The 20,887-nt window shown below is 38.8% G+C and overlaps 1 protein-coding gene across 1 annotated transcript in view; it reads left to right on the top strand.

Moving 5' to 3' along the window:
- Positions 1 to 6,720: 6,720 nt before the first annotated feature.
- Positions 6,721 to 20,887, top strand: part of LOC115224093 (syntaxin-binding protein 5) — a 370,435-nt gene continuing 356,268 nt past the window's right edge. The window contains exons 1-2 of the mRNA XM_036513088.1: positions 6,721 to 6,765; positions 8,912 to 9,013. Coding sequence (XP_036368981.1) covers positions 6,721 to 6,765; positions 8,912 to 9,013 — 147 coding nt within the window. The remainder of the gene's footprint in view (positions 6,766 to 8,911; positions 9,014 to 20,887) is intronic.

Consider the following 20,887-nt stretch of genomic DNA (forward strand, 5'->3'; position numbering starts at 1 on the left):
TGAGTGAACTGGAGCAACATGAATTAAAGTGTCATGTATATATATATATATATATATAAAAGACTTGTTCTATTTCTATTCCTGAGCGCCATACTAATACATTTGTTTGTTTGTACTCCACCTGCCTTCATCTTTTGTTTATTTTTGTAAACCTTCCCGTTATATATATATATATATATATATATATACACACATATGGTGGTACAAAAGCAAGTATATAGTTACAAAAAAGAAAACACATACATTACTCATTTATTTTTATCAAAAAATTAAAACTTGCGATAAGAGTATTATTATAGTTATAATAGATGTATTGTTATGGTTAGTGACACTGAAAATATCAAAAATGAGGCTAACTAATTTACTGTATACCTGCTTTTGACCACCCCCTGTCTATATGTGTGTGACAAACTTCAACAGAGTTTCTGTCTATCAAATTCACTTACAAGCCATTGGTTGGTACCAGAGTTACAGTGTTATAGTATAAAGCTCTTGGCCAATACATCAAGCTGTTCTTGCAAAAGGAGACTTAAAAATATTGGCGAACGTGGCCAATGCCAGCGCAGCCTCGATTGGCTTCTGTGCTGGTGGCACGTAAAAAGCACCATCCGAACGTGGCTGATGCCAGTGCCGCCTTGACTGGCTTCCTTGCCGGTGGCACGTTAAAAGCACCAACCGATCGTGGTTGCTGCCAGACTCCCCTGGCACCTGTGCCGGTGGCACGTAAAAAGCACCCACTACACTCACAGAGTGGTTGGCATTAGGAAGGGCATCCAGCTGTAGAAACACTGCCAAATCAGACTGGAGCCTGGTGCAGCCTCCTGGCTTTCCAGACCCCAGTCGAACCGTCCAACCCATGCTAGCGCAGAAAACGGACGTTAAACGATGATGATGATGATGTATGTATGTACACACATACACAGGGTGTTCTTCAAATGTAGTCACTGCATGCCATACTGCCTTTCTCGTGTGGTCCTATACAGCTACAGCATATGCTACACTACCATCAGCAGCTGACACAAAATCCTCCAGGCACAGATTCGTGGTCTTTCAAGACTGATGGATGCTCATCTATCTGTCTGTCTACCTATTTCATTGAAGGCGCAAAATTGTTTGACCCTCTGGCCGATAACTGATCAGGATTTGGCGACCCTCTGTGTCTATTTCCTGTTTCTTTCTGTATTCAATATATGTTTTTGAACCTATTATACATACATATATATAGATGTACATATATATATATATATTATATATATATATATATATATATATAATATATATATATATATATATATATATATATATATGTAGGCACAAGAGTGGCTGTGTGGTAAGTAGCTTGTTTACCAACCACATGGTTCCGGGTTCAGTCCCACTGTGTGGTACCTTATGCAAGTGTCTTCTACTATAGCATCGGGCCGACCAAAGCCTTGTGAGTGGATTTGGTTGACGGAAACTGAAAGAAGCCCGTCGTATATATGTATATATATATATATATGTGTGTGTGTGTGTGTGCATGTATGTTTGTGTGTCTGTGTTTGTCCCCCTAGCATTGCTTGATGCTGGTGTGTTTATGTCCCCGTCACTTAGCGGTTCGGTAAAAGAGACCGATAGAATAAGTCCCGGGGTCGAGTTACTCGATTAAAGGCGGTGCTCCAGCATGGCCGCAGTCAAATGACTGAAACAAGTAAAAGAGTAAAAGAGAGTATATATACACACACACACAAGCACACATTTATATGTATAAATATCTATGATCCAAATATTATATGGCATAAATAACACAAGCACACACACTCACACTCAGTGTGTGTGTGTGTGTGGGTATATATTATTTAGCATTATTTATACAATGTTATATATTCGGATAACTGTGAACAGTGTTTTCTGTTGTTTGGCTGTGAATGATGTTTCAAGTTGAAGTGTGCTGTTGCAGCATCTATCTACATCAACTCACATTACTATTGGCCATAATAGAAATAAACCATGTGGCCATGACCGAGGATAATTAGTTCTCGACAATTTCTTATAAGTAGTTTATATTCTAGTTTGCATTTAGGTCTTCTGTTTCACCAATAACCTTGTTGTTTTTTTTGCTGCCTTTTTTTTTGTTGCTTTTTTTTGTTTTTAAATGTCTTGGTATCAGCTTCATAGATTTAGATTATGAAATAAGAGCTATGGATTATCCAAAAACAATTGATTTACCTAAAAATGTCAGCGTAGCCTAGCCCAGTCATTATGGTATATGCTTTGGTTAATGTTTTTTTTGTTGTTTTTTTTTTGTATGTCTGAAACAATAAAAGTATATTCTAATTAGTTGTAATCTGTTCCATACACACACACAAATACGAAGCTGATATATATTGTATACAGATATGTCGGTGAATTGCCAGATAAAGTGTTTAGTATTTAGATATTTGTTGCAATTACCTTAGAGTGATGTTACCGCACTCGGCAGTCACTTAGAGATACTATATCCCTTTTAGTAAATAGTCTTTAGTCTTGTCCTTTTATTTATTGATCTAATTATTTAATTATTGTGACCATATTTCTTATGAACTTCTGTATTTTAAAATAAATTTAAAATTATCAAGAATGTGGATGTTTTTAGTAAAATGACCTTTATCACTGAAATGGTGTTAGGACCATAACTTAATACAAAGTTCTTATGTAGAATTATAAAATAATGAAGTAATAACATGACAACATATCACATAATTGGCAACATAATATACAAGAGTAACTTACGTGGAGAATTTGAAATCATTGAAAAGGTTACAGTTGAGTAATAAAAAATTTCTGACTGTGTAACTAAAACTGAAGTGAACCACAATTGGTGCGTGTGTTCTTTCGCAATGTGACCCTTCTCAAATGTAAGAAATCAGTTTCATTGCACAGTTTCACATCGAAACACTTCCAAAATAAATTCAAAGACAAAATACCATATTTTCAGCGTAAAAATCCATGTAGTATATAGTGTAAACATGTAGTATAAATATTCAAATATCTTCACTATCTTTCTGAATCCTGCTGGTTTTTGCATGTAATTTTTGGTCGTCCAAAGTCATCTTGGTGTATAAGTTACCCTACCTTTTTCAGCGGTAAATGTTGGCCTGAAAAATTCAACTTGTATACCAGTAAATACAGTACAGTAAAATATTTCAATTTAAACTGCAACATGTTAAAACAAGGGATTGATTTGGGTTTTTTTTTAATTATTATTTTGTCTTTTCCATAGTACTAGGATAATTTCAGGTAGGTTGACATCAAAAGGGTGAAACTAGCAAGTTGCATAGAAGTGGGTATCAGTGTACAACATTAGCCTTTTGGGATCCTATGTATAGCTATTTCTCTTCACTTACATTTGTGCTTCTCAACCATTTTTTACGTACGGATGCCTTTCATTCCTATTTTACTCAAGTGGACCCTCCTAGCTATTTGATGTTTAAAATTCCTTTTACGTTTTATATAATTAAATATTATTAGGAACTGTATTTTAAAAAATTTAAGATATTCTATGCATTGTAGAAGAATAACCAATTTATTGCAGATAAATTCTAACAACAAAATCTTATATGGACACCCAAGGGCCATACAGACCCCAGTTGAGAACCACTGATTTACATCATTAATGTTGGTTCACTATCACAGCTTCCATTTTCTTTCCCCAGATTCCTTTGGGTGAATCAGCTATAGATGGACACATCTGGTTATGGAAAACCAAATGCTTGGCTCTCTCTCTAATTATATGTGTGTATGTATGGCGGTGCCCCAGCATGGCCACAGCTCATTAGCTGAAACTGGAAAAATCAAAATCAAAAATCATATATATATATCTTTTATCTTTTACTTGTTTCAGTCATTTGACTGTGGCCATGCTAGAGCACTGCCTTTAGTTGAGCAAATTGACCCCAGGACTTATTCTTTGGGAGCCTAGTACTTATTCTGTTGGTCACTTTTGCTGAACCACTAAGTTACGGGTACGTAAATACACCACCATCGGTTGTCAAACGACATTGGGGAGCCAAATACAGATACACAAATATATGCACACACATACATACATATATACGATTGACTTCTTTCAGTTTCCGTCTACCAAATCCACTCACAAGGCTTTGGTCGGTCTGAGGCTATAGTAGAAGATACTTGCCCAAGATGCCACGCAATGGAAATGAACCTGGAACCATGTGGTTGGTAAGCAAGCTACTTACCACACAGCCACTCCTGCATCCTAACAAGCTACTTACCACACAGCCACTCCTATATATATATATATATATATATATATTTACAGGAAGTTAATAAAGTGCTTAGTCTTACTGCTCAAAGTTTTAGAGTATGCTTCTTTTACAGAGATATGATCCATTGACATTATTTATATACACAGACATGCACACACATAGAGGATATCCATAGATCACCTTTGCAATTTGACAAGCTCAGAAAAAAAATTAGGTTAACTCAGTAGAGTTTATTAGAAAACATAGGCAAACAAATAAAGTTTTATTAGAAACATCAGAATACTTCCTTGTGGGCTCCATTGGTTGCATGCAACCTGCTAAGTTGCCCTTTCTTTTTTCCTGAATTTTTCAAATTGCAATGACAATTTATAATCACATGACTGAAACAAGTAAAAGAAAAAAGATATATATATACATACATACATATACATACATACATACATACATACATACATACATACATACATACATACATACATACATACATACACACACACACCACCACCATCATCATCATCATCATCATTATTTAACATCTGCTTTCCATGCTTGCATGGGTGGATGGTTTGACTAAGGACTGGCAAGCCAGGAGGCTGCATCAAGCCCCAATCTGATTGGCAAGGTTTCTACAGCTGGATGCCCTTCCTAATGCCAACCATTCCTAGAGTGTAGTAGGTGCTTTTTACTTGCCACCGGCATGGGAGCCAGTCAGATGGCATCAAACCATGCTCAAACGATGCTTTTTACGTGTCAAAACAAATAAATAAATAAATATATATATAGATCGCCATGTTGATTCGCTAGCTTCTGCACACATTTTTTTTCTCTCCTTGTTTCTCTCCGTGTTTCTTTTCTGTGTATCTTTCTGTTGAAGAGCGTAGGCTCGAAACGTAAAAGACTTGTTTTATTTATATTCCTGAGCGCCATACTAATACAATTGTTTGTTTGTACTCCACCTGCCTTCGTCTTTTGTTTATTTTCATAAAGCTTCCCGTTATATATATATATATATATATCACACTAATGTGATATATATAAGTAAAAGTTTTGACATGGTAGCTAATGTTATGAATATGTTCATTATTCCAAAATAAAAACCCCTCAGTTTACATCAGATGTAGTAGGTGACCTGAAGGGAGACATTAGTGTACAACTGATTCCCCGTTTCATTTGCTGTTTCATATTTCTGTGGTTGACTTTATTTTTTACCCTTTCTTGATTAATGAAATGAAAATACACGATCTTTTATGGAATAAGTCTGTTAAAAAAAAATTATCGTTGTATAAGAACATAATTATTTAACCTATTTTAAAAAAAATATTCCTAATACTACTAATAATGTGATGAAATTAAGAGAAATACAACCTCTGTGCATTTGTGTGTGTGTATGTGTGTGTGTGGTTTAGTGACAAGACTTTCTTTTTACTGATAGTAACAGGTCAATAAAGCTAGGTGTGGCTAATTTCAACATAGAGAAACATCAAAACCCTTCATGTTACATGAATTGATTATATTTTTGCCAAACACAGGGTGACCTATGCAAGCATGGGAAAGTGGACATTAAATGATAATGATGAGATGAGTTTCTGTGATGGTCAAACTTAATTGAGTTACAGACTGTTATATTTTGTAGGGGTTAATAACAGGTGGGCCTTAAAAGTCTTCCTTAAAAATTTTCAAATGAACCCTCTCAGACCTGGGTCTCTCTGACTAACTTTACCTTCCAACTGGGCTCCTGAGCAAAAAAGTAAATAGTTGCATATACAGCACAAGTATATTTGCAGGCCAAATAATGGACAGAATCTGCTGCAACTTCTTTTTCTAAGTGTATTGTTCCTGACCACTTTACCAGGAATCTAACAGAGTAAAGATCCCCTTTGATCATGAATGACCATGGGATTGCACCTAGAAAGTTTCCCTCTGTGGCACAAGTCTGGGCAAGGTATTTTATGGAAGACCAGCAGTTACCCATACATACGAGCCTCCCCTCTCCATGCCACCAATGTTATCCAAGGCATAAAGCAAAGGTTGATACATCTTGGCACTAGTGACATGACATCTCACTCCTACAGCTGCGTGAACTCAAACAATGTAAAATAAAGTGTCTTGCTCAAGAACACAACACACTGCCCGGTCCAAGAACCAAACTCACTATGTCATTATTTTGAACCCGACACTCTAACCACTGAGCCATGTTCCTCAGGAATCCAGTAGAGATGATGTTTAATCTATTTCCACTATAACAGGAATAAAGCATGACAGGGTTAATGTATTTGGAATCATGTAGAAGTTAATGGCTTTTAGTTAGCCTTCTGTGTCATGGTTTAAAAAGTTTTGTCTACATACGCATCATCGGTGTTAGAAGTGGTGGAAGATGGTATGTGTGAAGTGTAAGGGTGCATGGCCTCATGATTGTGAGATTGTGGGTTTGATTCTCAGACCAGGTGATGTGTTCTTGAGCAAAACACTTAATATCATGTTGCTCTGTGATCATGTCAACATCTGCCATACAGCACACCAGGCAATGTTGATTTAATGGAGAGAGTGAGGAAGCTGATGTGCAGCACACGCATTTGATCACTATTAACAAATCATCTGTAGAGTTTGTTCAGCTAGAAATTGCAAAACTGTCTTTCTCAGACTCAAGGGACTACCATTAATCAATATACTCTCTTTTACTCTTTTACTCGTTTCAGTCATTTGACTGCGGCCATGCTGGAGCACCGCCTTTAGTCGAGCAAATCGACCCCGGGACTTATTCTTTTGTAAGCCCAGTACTTATTCTATCGGTCTCTTTTGCTGAACCGCTAAGTGATGGAGACGTAAACACACCTGCATCGGTTGTCAAGCAATGCTAGAAGAACAAACACAGACACACAAACACACACACACATACATATATATATACATATATTCGATGGGCTTCTTTCAGTTTCCGTCTACCAAATCCACTCACAAGGCATTGGTCGGCCCGGGGCTATAACAGAAGACACTTGCCCAAGCTGCCATGCAGTGGGACTGAACCCGGAACCATGTGGTTGGTAAACAAGCTACTTACCACACAGCCACTCCTGCGCCTATGCAGAGATATCTTTGTAAGTATACATGTGCTGGAAGCATATGGCTTAATGGTTAGGGTGTTGGACTCATGATTGTATGATTGTGGTTTTGATTCTTGGACTAGGCAACGCATTGTGTTCTTGAGCAAAACACTCCACTCAGCTGCTTAAAATGAGTAATCCTGCAATGGACCAGCATCCAGGGAGGAGTATATATACACCAAAGAAACCAGGAAACTGGCCCTTATGAAGTAATGTGGACTAATTATACCTATTTCTTTATTACCCACAAGGGGATAAACACAGAGGGGACAAACAAGGATAGACATAGGTATTAAGTCGATTACATCAACCCCAGTGCATAACTAGTACTTAATTTATCGACCCCGAAAGGATTAAAGGCAAAGTCGACCTCGGCGGAATTCGAACTCACAACGTAACGCAGACGAAATACCGCTAAGCATTTCACCCGGTGTGCTAACGTTTCTGCCAGCTTGCTGCCTTATACCTGACTAATTATACCTGTGATTTGACCCTTTGGCATTTAAATCGACCATATCTGACCAAAGATTTCTTCCTGTTATATCTTCAAACTGACCAGACTCATCCCTTCACACCTGCTCTTTAAAAGGTTAAACCAGCCATATCCAGCCAAAATATTTTATGCTTTATGGTCAAAACAACCAGATCCAGCCTCTCACATCCACCCTACAATGTCATTCTAAAAATAAGATAATCACATCATTGAAATCTCAAAGCTACAAGATAATGCATGAGTAATTCAAAACAACGAGAATAAATAAGCATTACATTAGACAGAGTAATCTAAAGGGTTAGGAGCCATCACAGAAAAAAAGGTGATTCTTTCACTAGTGCCTTATCTTATATCTTTTTATCCGTTTCCGTCAATAGATTGCAGCCATCTTGGAGTACTGCCTTGAAGAACTTTCAGTCGAATGTATCAACCCCAGTACTTCCTTTTTTAAACCTGTCATTTTATCAGTCTCTTTCTCCTGAACTGCTAATTTATGAGGACATAAACAAACCAATACTGGTTGTCAAGTGGTGGTGGGACACACACACACATATATATGTGTATTGGATCGTTAGCCCCTACATTCAATTTTTTTCTCTCCTTGTTTCTTTTCTGTGTATCTTTCTGTCGAAGAGCGTAGGCTCAAAACGTAAAAGACTTGTTTTATTTCTATTCCTGAGTGCCATACTAATACATTGTTTGTTTGTACTCCACCTGCCTTCGTCTTTTGTTTATTTTCATAAACCTTCCCGTTATATATATATATATATATATATATATATATACATATATATATATACTTGACAAGCTTCTTTCAGTTTCTGTCTACCAAGTCCACTCAAAGGCTTTGGTCTGCCTGAGACTATAATAGAAAACACTTGCTGAAGATGCCACGCAGTGGAACTGAACCTGGATCCATGTAGTTGGGCAGCAGGCTTCTTATCGCACAGCCATACCTGTCTCTATATTGAAACGTTTTTCATAATTTTTTGATTTTAATGATTTTTTAATACATTTTATTATTTTTTTATGAATCTGTATGAATTGTTGAATTGTTTCAAATATTCGGTTAGAACCTTAACTCAGTACATAGATTTGGAAGACCAGGAGTAGACTGCCATTGCTGCCACCCAGAAGAAGCGGCTGTGATACAAATTTTATTTCTAATAAATGAGGTATGTAGTTTTTTTATTATTATTATTATTGTTATTTGATTTTTTTTTTCAGTGATCTGACTCTATTAGCCTCTTATTCAATATGCCTATGTCTGGTAGGCAATGCTCATTTACTCTATAAGAAAGCCATAATCCCAGAATATCTTTGCTTTCCCATTCTCCTATATTCCTTTACTGTGCACATGCTTATACCAATTCTTTCTTTCTTCATATTGGTATTTACAACATAAAAACTAATGAAGATGCAAACAGACTTTATCATGACAGCACTGTTATTATTATTATTAATGCTTAGCAGTATTTTGCTCATCACTACATTCTGAGTTCAAATTCTGCCAAGGTCAACTTTGCCTTTCATCCTTTCAGGGCTGATAAAATAAGTACCAGTTGAACACTGGGGTCGATGTAATCGACTCATGCCCTCCCTGCAAAATTGCTGCCCTTGTGGCAAAATTTGAAACTATTATTATTATTATTATTATTATATTATTATTATTATTGTTAATGCTTAGTGGTGTTTCACCCTCTGAGTTCAAATCCTACTGAGGTCAACTTTGCTTTTCATCCTTTCAGGGTCAATAAATTAAGTACCAGTGAAATACTGGGGTCAATGTAATCAACTAGTTTTCAGGCCTTCTGCCTTTAATAGAATCATCATTTAGCATCCCCTTTCCATGCTAGCATGGGTTGGACAGTTGAACTGGGGTCTGGGAAGCCAGAAGGCTGCACCAGGCCCAGTCTGATCTGGCAATGTTTCTACGGCTAGATGCCCTTCCTAACGCCAACCACTCCGTGAGTGTAGTGGGTGCTTTTTACATGCCACCGGCACAGATGCCAGACGGGGCTGGCGAACGGCCACAATCGGATGGTGCTTTTTACGTGCCACCGGCACAGAGGCCAGTGGCACCACTATAAATATTAGGTTAAAAAGACCTACTGGATAGAAAATGCCAAAGGCTGTTCACAGGACATTTTGTGTCACTTTGTCTTGATGTCGCATCCATGGATGTCATTCAGTTCCAATATCCTGCAAAATAAACATGTCTGGGCATGGAAAAATATTTCCTTGCTTGTAAACAGACGAGGGTTGTGTAAGTTAAGTTAAGTTAAGTTAATCTTTTGGCTCAAAAAGCAAAAAGCAAGGCCATGTAGGGGGACATGGAGTTATGTACAGGGAGGGTGTTCATGCAAAGAGTTCAGGCCATTCTGGTCCAGAGAGACTTTGAACCAAGCGGTCGTCAGCATCTTCACTATCTCGTCCAGCAGCTTATTCCATGTATCTGCAACCCGGACGGAGAAAGCCCCTCTCCTTCGATTGAGATGAAATTGTCGCAGATAGAGCTTTTCAGAGTGACCCCCGCAGCCGACGCTCTGGAGCAGGAGTGAAGAACAGCTCTTTCGAGAGGTTACACTTTCCACTTATGATGTTGTGAGCAAGAATGAGATCACCACGGCGGCGGCGTTTTTCTAGAGAATAAAAGTCGAGCGTCTTCAGCCTTTCTTCATAAGACAAATGCTTGAGACCAAGAACCATGCGGGTAGCCAGCTTCTGGACTCTTTTGAGATGATGTATGTCTTTGAGGAGATAAGGAGAAGAGGCTTGAATCCCGTACTCCAATATGGGTCTCACCAGCGTGACATAGAGCGGTAGGAATATGGCTGTAGAAGAAGGGTATCCAGCCAAAGAAAATCTTCTCCAGTAAACTTCATCTGGCCCATGCAAGCATGGAAAGGTGGATGTTAAAACAATGATGAGGATGATTCTCTGTGCTGTTGGGGATTTGATGAGTCACCCATGCACCATATCACCATTAATATTTTTCCCTTACACTCCATAGCAACATTAAAGAAGGTGACCCCTTTTTAAATCTATGGTAACATTTCAAAGTACCAGTTCTTGAATATTGGTTTCACATTTTGGGAGAAGGCCAGATTTTCAAGGAAGAGAATAAGTCACTTAGATCAACCCCAGTACTCAGCTGGTACTTATTTTATTGATCCCAAAAGGATGAAAGGCAAAGTCGACTTTGGTGGAATTTGAACTCAGAATGTAAAGATGGACAAAATGTTGCTAAGCATTTTGCCTGGTGTTGTAACAATTCTGCCAGCCCACCACCTTTGCTCACTAGCAGTTCTTAAATATTGAATACTATCTCAGTTCTGTATCTCATTTTATATGCTTCATTAGCCCCAGTGTTATCAACAATAATGCTCCTACTATAATTAACTCCACTGGTTAATGACCTCTAATATCACTGTTATAAGATGTTAATTAATTTATATTTCATTGAATGACATCACACAGTGTCACCTTCTACAGGCTAAGTTCATCTAATAGCTTAGTATCTTCTTAAAATATTCTTATATTTAGTTTGCTCAAAATGAATAGAATTGGTTTGGCAGTGGAATCTTCCATCAAGTTTATTACTGCCACAAAATGTATATGCTACTATCGACTTCATTATGCATTTATGATGATATCAATCAGTTAACAATTGATTGCATAAGAAAATACCAAATAGATTTTCATGTTGAAGATAAAAATAAAATCAATATAGCTTTGCCGTATCTGTAATTAATACTTAAATTAATTCTTTGTGGTGATTAGTAGTAAAATTGCTGATTAGACTACATATAGTGCTACCAACTCTCTGGTAACGACTTCGAAACTACTGCAGGCATTATAGCATCTTTCTAAGGCATTGAACTGGCAGAATCATTAGTGCGCCAGGAAGGTACTTCATGGCATTTCGTGTCTTTACATTCTGAGTTCAAATTCCGCCATGGTCAACTTTGCTTTTCATCCGTTCAGGGTCAATAAATTAAGTTACCAGTTTACGCCTTTGAATTTTTTGTGAGTTTGTGAATTACTTACAAAGTTAAAACATCAGTATTCTTTGGAAAAGTTTAACCCTTTCGTTACCAACCTGGCTGAAACCGGCTCTGGCTCTGGGTATAAATGTCTTATTTTCATAAGTTTTTAATCAAAATCTTCCACCAAACCTTAGTCACAATTTATGTTCCTAACACTAGCTGAATGATAACTAAGTTATTTTACTAAATTCTTTGTTATATTTAAAGTAATCGAAAGAAACACAGAGCATCTCAAAATAAATACAGTAACAAAAGGGTTAAACAGCTTTCATGGCATATTTGTAAAGTATTGAATATTCCCTTCCTCCACTGAACACACTATACAATGCCTCAGTTTTTCAATGTTTCAGTCAACATAACTAGTTGAAAAGGTATTAGATGTTGGAGGAGATTTATATGATGAAATGTCATCCTTCAGCTCTAGGAACTAAAATCTCTTTGTCAACAGCAGACTCACCTACACAACACAAGACTCTGGTTTACCCAACATTTTAAAACTAGATTCTCATCTCATAGGTGCATGGCTCAGTGGTTAGAACATCAGGCTCACTATAACGAAGTAGTGAGTTTGATTCCTGGACCAGGCTGTGTGTTGTGATCTTGAGGAAGACACTTTATGTCACATTGCTCGAGCTCATTCAGCTGTAGAAATGAGTTGCTATGTCACTGGTGTCAAGCTGTATAGACTCTTTGCATTTCCCTTGGATAACATCGGTGACATGGAAAGGATAGGCTGGTATGCATGGGCAACTGCTGGTCTTTCATAAACAACCTTGTCTAGATTTGTGCCTCAGAGGGGAACTGTCTAGGTGCAATTCCATGGTCATTCATGACCGAAGGGGCTTTACCCTTTTACTCACTCTACAACAGACTTTCATCAAATAACTACCAGACTCGTTGACTCAACATTAGAAACTAGTTAAGAATGGCTTCTGTGAACCTCTGAGGTTTTTTTATCTTTTACTTGATTCATTCATTGGACTGCAGCCATGCTGGGGCACCATCATGGAGAGATTTAATCAAACAAATCAACCTCTGTGTGCACTTCCTTTACTTTTTTTAAGCCTGGTATTTATTTGTATTAGTCTTTTATGCAGGACTTACACAAACCAACAATGCTTGTCAAGTAGTTGTAGGAGACAAACACGAAGATACACACATATTTATATATATATTTATATACGGGGGCGCAATAGCCCAGTGGTTAGGGCAGCGGGCTCGCAGTCGTAGGATCGCGGTTTCGATTCCCAGACCGGGCGTGTGTTTATTGAGCGAAAACACATAAAAAGCTCCACGAGGCTCCGGCAGGGGGTGGCAATCCCTGCTGTACTCCTTCACCACTCTTTCTCTCACTCTTTCTTCTGTTGGCCTGCTTGCTTAGCCAGCAGGGTGGCGTCGTTCGAAGGCTAAAACAATGCGAACGCATTGTGACCAGTGATGTGTAGCAACATCTAATGGTCTGGTCGGTCACATGATCACGTGATATTTATATACACACACACATATGTACATGCATATATATCTATATGCAAATACACATACATATATTTCTTTCAGTTTCTGTTTACCAAATCCACTCACAAGGCTTTGGTCAGCTTAGGGCTATAGTAGAAGACATTTGCCCAAGTTTCCCATGCAGTAAGAAGACTGTACCCAGAACCATGTACTTGGGAAAGCAAACATCGTACCACACAGTCATACTAGCCCTTATACCTATTTCTTTACTGCCCACAAGGGGCTACACACAGAGGGAACAAACAAGGACAGACAAACAGATTAAGTCAATTATATCGACCCCAGTGCGTAACCGGTACTTATTTAATTGACCCCGAAAGGATGAAAGGCAAAGTCGACCTCAGCGGAATTTGAACTCAGCACGTAGCGGCAGACGAAATACCGCTAAGCATTTCGCCCGGCGTGCTAACGTTTCTGCCAGCTCGCCACTCGCCCCTATACCACCACCTGTGCCTGTTAAAGAATTAACATTTTCCCCTCCATGACTAACAATAACTCTGCTTACCTTGGCTTGTAGGGCTCCAGCTTCTTAGTTAAGGGCTAGTGGTGGGAAGAAGACCCAACTATGAAGGGAAAATGATTTTTTCCCCTCTTCATTTGCACCATGGGACTAAACAGCAGTAACAAAATTGTTATGACGCATGCTGCAGAAACTGCCGATCTTTTATTGTTGCCCAGCATCCTCTGCTTCCCTTGTTACTGTTGGAATCCTAATTATTTTGCTGCTCATTAATATTTCGTTTTGAATTTTTCATCCCATCATTAGTATTCGTTAAAGCTGAAATGTTGATTAAGCTTATCTCATTTGTTTTATTTCTCACTACACTGTTACATCATTAAATGGCTACCATCATTTTGCTACACTTAAACAGAAAATTTGTTTTTATTTCAAGTATTCCATTACTTCCCACCTTTGTGCGCTGTTCCTTCTCCTCTGCTGCGATCATTCCCTCCTCCTCTGCTGCCATCATTCTCTCCCCCTCTGCTGTAATCATTCCCTCTTCCTCTGCTGCCATCATTCCCTCCTCCTCTGCTGCAATCATTCCCTCCTCCTCTGCTGCCATCATTCCCTCCTCCTCTGCTGCAATCATTCCCTCCTCCTCTGCTGCCATCATTCCCTCCTCCTCTGCTGCCATCATTCCCTCCTCCTCTGCTGCCATCATTCTCTCCCCCTCTGCTGCAATCATTCCCTCCTCCTCTGCTGCAATCATTCCCTCCTCCTCTGCTGCGATCATTCCCGCCTCCTCTGCTGCCATCATTCCCGCCTCCTCTGCTGCCATCATTCTCTCCCCCTCTGCTGCCATCATTCCCTCCTCCTCTGTTGCGATCATTCCCTCCTCCTCTGCTGCAATCATTCCCTCCTCCTCTGCTGCCATCATTCCCTCCTCCTCTGCTGCCATCATTCTCTCCCCCTCTGTTGCCATCATTCTCTCCCCCTCTGCTGCCATCATTCCCTCCTCCTCTGTTGCGATCATTCCCTCCTCCTCTGCTGTAATCATTCCCTCCTCCTCTGCTGCCATCATTCCCTCCTCCTTCTCATTTTCTTTTATCATTTTAAACACAAAAGATAAATATCTGTTTCTATCTTTAGTTGAGACATTACAATAGCTGTAGTAGAACTAATAACAATGATAACAACAACAACAACAATAATGGTTTCGAATGTTGGCACAAGGCCAGCAAGTTTCAGGGAGGGGGTAAGTTGATTACATCAACCCCAGTTCTCAGCTGGTACTTACTTTATCAACCCCTAAAGGATGAAAGGCAAAGTCAACCCCAGCAGTATTTGAACTCACAACATAAAGACTGACGAAATGCCACAAAGCATTTTGCCCAGCATGCAAACAATTCTACCAGCTTGCCACCTTCATCATCATCATAATAATAATAATAATCCTTTCTACTATAGGCACAAGGCCTGAAATTTGTGGCACGGGGGTAAGTCGATCACATTGACCCCCTCAGTACTTGACTGATACTTAATTTATCGACCCTGAAAGGATGAAGTGCAAAGTTAACCTCAGTAAAATTTGAACATAAAGATAGGTGAAATACCACTAAGCATTTTGCCCATGTGCTAATTCTGCCAATGCTCTACCCTTAATGATTGTTTCTAGTATAAGTGCAAGGTCAATAGCTTTCAGGAAATTAATTTAGTTGATGCTTTTGATCTCAGTGCTTGATTGGTTCTTTATTTTATTGCCACTGAAAGGAGGAAGAATAAGCAAAATTGACTTCAGTAAGATTTGAACTCAGAATGTAACGAGCTGCAATGAATATTGTAAGGCATCCTTACCCAATGCTGTAATAATTCTGCCAACCTGTTGCTCAACATATTTGTTACAACAGGTAGAAGGTCTCAGATTCAGTGAGAGTTCATCAGTTATATCAACCCCCAGCACTTGACTGGTACTTTATTTTGTTAACCTTGTAAGGATGTAAGGCAAAGTTGACCTCAGCAGAATTTGAACTCAGAGACACAAAGTTGGAATGAGTACTACCAAGCATTCTATGCAACACTCTCATGAGATGTTCCCAAGTCACACACACACACACACACACACACACACACACGCGCGCACATCCAAGCAGTGTTCTAAAATACAATAACATTAAATAGATATGACACTTTCCTTCTGTTCTTTACACATCTGTCAAAGAAAATCATTAGAACATGTTTTATTTGAAAAACAAAATTTGAAAAAGCCTAACTCGATTGAAATATTAAACTTAGTTCCGTATATAATTTTTCCTGTCTCCCCACTCTTCTTCAAAACTCTCCCAGAGCTACTATTACTAAGTTTCTCTATGGAATGGAAAAAAGAATCAATAATTGCTACGTTCTTTTATTGAAATTCATTTTGTTATATTTGAATTTTCTGATACAATTCATAGGTGCTGTTTGTTTGTTTGTTTGATTTGAAGATTTTTGTTTTACATTTGTTCTACATTATCAGTTTGATAGTTCTATATTTTTGCAATACATTTTGTCTTTGAATATCTGTCAGGAATATAATAAAAGTTTGTGCTGCTAAAATCACATTTAAATTATTTGAAACATTTTCTGTATATAAAAATGCAATAAGTAAATAAGTAAGACAAATTGTAGCAAATGTCAGTTAATATGATTTCTCATTCTTTCATTCCTGGTTGCAAACACTTCACTTGTACTGTTCGCGGAATCTATAAACATTGTTACTTTTACTGATTATTCTTCTGAACTCTGCAGCTTTAATTTATCGTTGATAGATAGTATAATTGATGGCAGTTTCTTTGTCTGAAGATCATAAGGAAGAGCAGCTTGTCCTTGATGCTGCAGGGTTTTTCTTCCTTCCTGTGCCCAGTAGTTTTAAAGTGAGAATCAATCCACAAAACCCAGTCCCACCTTTAAGACATGGAGGTCTGACCTCAGTGGCTCAGAGGACTAAAATAGCTGTTTAAGGTGGCGAGCTGGCAGAAACATTAGCACACCGGGCAAAATGCGTAGCCGTATTTCGTCTGCCGTTACGTTCTGAGTTCAAATTCCGCCAAAGTTGACTTTGCCTTTCATCCTTTTGGGGTCGATAAATTAAGTACCAGTTACGCACTGGGTCGATGTAATCGACTTAATCCGTTTGTCTGTCCTTGTTTGTCCTCTCTGTGTTTAGCCCCTTGTGGGCAATAAAGAAATATAAGATGGCTGTAGATTTTACATTCAACCACAACTACATGGTATCTTAGACTTCAGCATCTTCTACCATAGCCTCATCTTTACTTATGCCTCATGAGTGAAATTCGGTAGATGGAAGCTGTACAGAAGCTTGTTTCTTAGAGATGATGGGTATGTATCTATATCCACACGTCTCCATTTTACACAATTAAGATAGTAGTGATGATGATATTTTCATCAGCCTGGCACCTTCCATATCCAAGAGTCAGCTTGCCAAGGCCCTCCAGTTTCATTACTTGTTATTCTTTACTCATTTACTTGTTTCAGTCATTTGACTGTGGCCATGCTGGAGCACCGCCTTTAATCGAGCAACTCGACCCCGGGACTTATTCTTTTGTAAGCCCAGTACTTATTCTATCGGTCTCTTTTGCCGAACCGCTACGTAACGGGGACATAAACACACCAGCATCGGTTGTCAAGCAATGCTAGGGGGACAAACACAGACACACACACACACGCATATATATATATATATATATATATATATACACATATATACGACGGGTTTCTTTCAGTTTCCGTCTACCAAATCCACTCACAAGGCTTTGGTCGACCCGAGGCTATAGTAGAAGACACTTGCCCAAGGTGCCACGCAGTGGGACTGAACCAGAACCATGTGGTTGGTAAACAAGCTACTTACCACACAACCACTCCTGCACCTGTTGCTTCTATTAAGATCATCATTGGCATTTTGGGGAGGATGATATGTGATAGGACCCCAGTCCCTTTCATGATGACTGGCTGGTGTTGATTTGCCCTGTCTTATGTCATGTCACGTTACCCCTCTGTTACACCTTCAAGTCCATTTACCAGTGTTGGTTCTTCTACACTTTCCCCTTTGCCAGGTTTACTAAGGGATAACCATTCCCACCTTCAGGCGTAGCTCTTTGGTTCACTCATATAGTTTAACTGATTAGTTACATTGTGTTGTGGCCGCCGCGGTATACTGCAGCCTTCATGGAGCTATAAATAATCTAAATGCAGGAATGGGAGCCAGATATGATCCTGGGGCCAATCCTCGAAGGGAAGTGACTGCCTCTCACTTCTTACATCTTACAGCAATAGTAGTAGTTATAATATTGATTTCGAATATTAGCACAAGGCCAGCAATTTCAGGGGAAGGGGTAAGTCGATTACATCAACCCCAGTGCTTAACTGATACTTATTCTGAAAGAATGAAAGGCAAAGTCAACCTCAGCAGTATTTGAACTTAGAACCTAAAGATGAATGAAATGCTGCTAAGTGTTTTGCCCAGTGTGCTAACGATTCTGCCAGCTCACTGCCTTAGTAGCAGTTATAATATTGATTTCTTGTATTTTCCGCTAGGGTGATGGATGAGGGAGTAGAATACAAGGATAGGCATAGTATGAGGAGTATGAAGAATCTAATGATAGAAAAACTGAATACATATATATAGGCACAGGAGTGGCTGTGTGGTAAGTAGCTTGCTTACCAACCACATGGTTTCGGGTTCAGTCCCACTGCGTGGTACCTTGGGCAAGTGTCTTCTACTATAGCCTTGGGCCGACCAAAGCCTTGTGAGTGGATTTGGTAGACTGAAACTGAAAGAAGCCTGTCGTATATATGTATATATATATGTATGTGTGTGTATATGTTGTGTATCTGTGTTTGTCCCTCCAATATCGCTTGACAACCAATGCTGGTGTGTTTAGGTCCCGTAACTTAGCGGTTCAGCAAAAGAGACCGATAGAATAATTACTGGGCTTACAAAGAATAAGTCCCAGGGTCGAGTTGCTCGATTAAAGGCGGTGCTCCAGCATGGCTGCAGTCAAAATGACTGAAACTAGTAAAAAGAGAAAGAAAAAAAAGAGAATATATATATGGTATGCATCATTAAAAGAAAAGAAGAAAAAGGATGATAATGATGTAATTCTCCTGATGCAGGACTTCTGGGGTCAGTTGAGGAACCCTACCATCCAAGATATTTCTGAACACCAAGAGCAAGTGCCCTCTCGAATTTTTGTTCTTCAACTCACAAGCTTATACTTAAAGTGGTACCATCTACTCTTGACATTTTCACCACTCTCTCCCACATCTCAAAAAGTTCACATGAGGATAACACCACCCTGTCCACCCTCACCTTCGTTTTCAAGTGAAATATGGAAAAGTTGATGAGGGCTCTACCAAAGATAAATGACTCTGTCCTCATACTTTTTAGCCTCATCCACCACACAATCTCTTTCACTGTAGCCCCCAGACAAAGGACAGCTACCTTCTCTGCCCAGTTAAAGGAGGGCTACTGGGTAATTATCAATTTGGACTCAGCTGATAACTGGAGTCATCTCATATACAATAACATGACTCCACAAGTCAGCAATGCCTAGTCACTGAATGAGTGTATGCAGAATGGTTTTATCTTCCTGCTCACATCTCAGACATGTCCATTCAACAGCACTTCCATGCCTGTAGAGTTTATTTCAGAGTGGTGATGCCCCTTGATAGCACTCCCAGACCAAGGATTTCTGGAAATTATCTATGGTAGTCCCTAGTCTGAAAATTCTCCAGAGCAGATTAACCGGTTTGTTTTTGTGGATGCCTAAACCCTGCTAGAATGTCACTCTTCCCTGCCACTAATCCTCTATTGATTGCTGGCTCAGAACACCCACCACTTCTGTTCTCCAGCTAGTAGAGGGCCTAATGACTTTCTAGGTAGCAGGCATCCGGTCTCATTTTTTGCTTCACATTTCACTATGCTTCGTTTTTAACATGATTTCTATGGCTGGATGCCCTTCCTAATGCTGACCACATTACAAAGTGTACAGGATGCATATTATTGTGGCACCAGCACTAGAGTGGTGCCACGATGATATGCACCAAGACCAAAAGGCTTTCTCTATCCTATATTGTTGCCCTTTGTCTGCTAACCACTATATAGAGTGCACACTATATAGAGTTAACATGGCAATAAATTTGTGTACGTATTTCATACAAATAAAGCTCCCTGCAAAGCCACAGGGTTCTTTCTGCAGAACAGAGTGAACAGTTCTATTAGTTTCACAGGTCACGAGCAGCAGCTCATCAGGACTGCTTACATCATCTAGTTTTCTATTTGCAATACAAACAAATGCATTGATATACTAATAAGCAAAAGCAATGTTCTCTCTTCCTTGCATTTTTATGTAAGAAGCTGTAGTCTATACTCTCTCCTTTTCTCTCCCTCTCCTTTCCTTTCTCTCCTCTCCTTTTCTTTTCTCTCTTTCTCCCTTCGTAGATAGGATGAAATATACATTCATGATAAGCTGATAATGACTGGTGAAACTATTCAAGTTATTCTTAACTTTGTTCTGTGTTCCCATTGTTCATCTATGTTCAGCTATTCCCATCGTTCAGCTATTTATAAACCTATCTATGGCACACATACACACTGCCTCAGTACTTTAGTTAAAACATACACATGCACACACATTATAGGGTTTCAATGTTAAATTATCACCAGCAATATTGAACAGGAAGCTGATATTAAAAGATGAAAATTTTCAACTTTATTACTTATAGACATAATTATATTGAGATATTTCCAGAAGATGATTGGAAGGGGGGAAAATTATTGATCTTTTGTTTCCTTTTCAATAAACTTCATAAAAAAAAAACTCATTCATAAAATGTAATCAAAATTTTAATTGACTGAAAGAAAACTATTCAACTTTTATTGGTGTCTTTTTAAATATTGCAGAGGTGAAATTATTTAAATAGACATAATATTGAACTGTCAAACAGTGAATTATGTGTAACAAGTATGAATTTTGTCTCTTTCC

The sequence above is a fragment of the Octopus sinensis genome, linkage group LG24 (assembly GCF_006345805.1).
Source record: "Octopus sinensis linkage group LG24, ASM634580v1, whole genome shotgun sequence".
NCBI classification, from domain to species: Eukaryota; Metazoa; Mollusca; class Cephalopoda; order Octopoda; family Octopodidae; genus Octopus; species Octopus sinensis.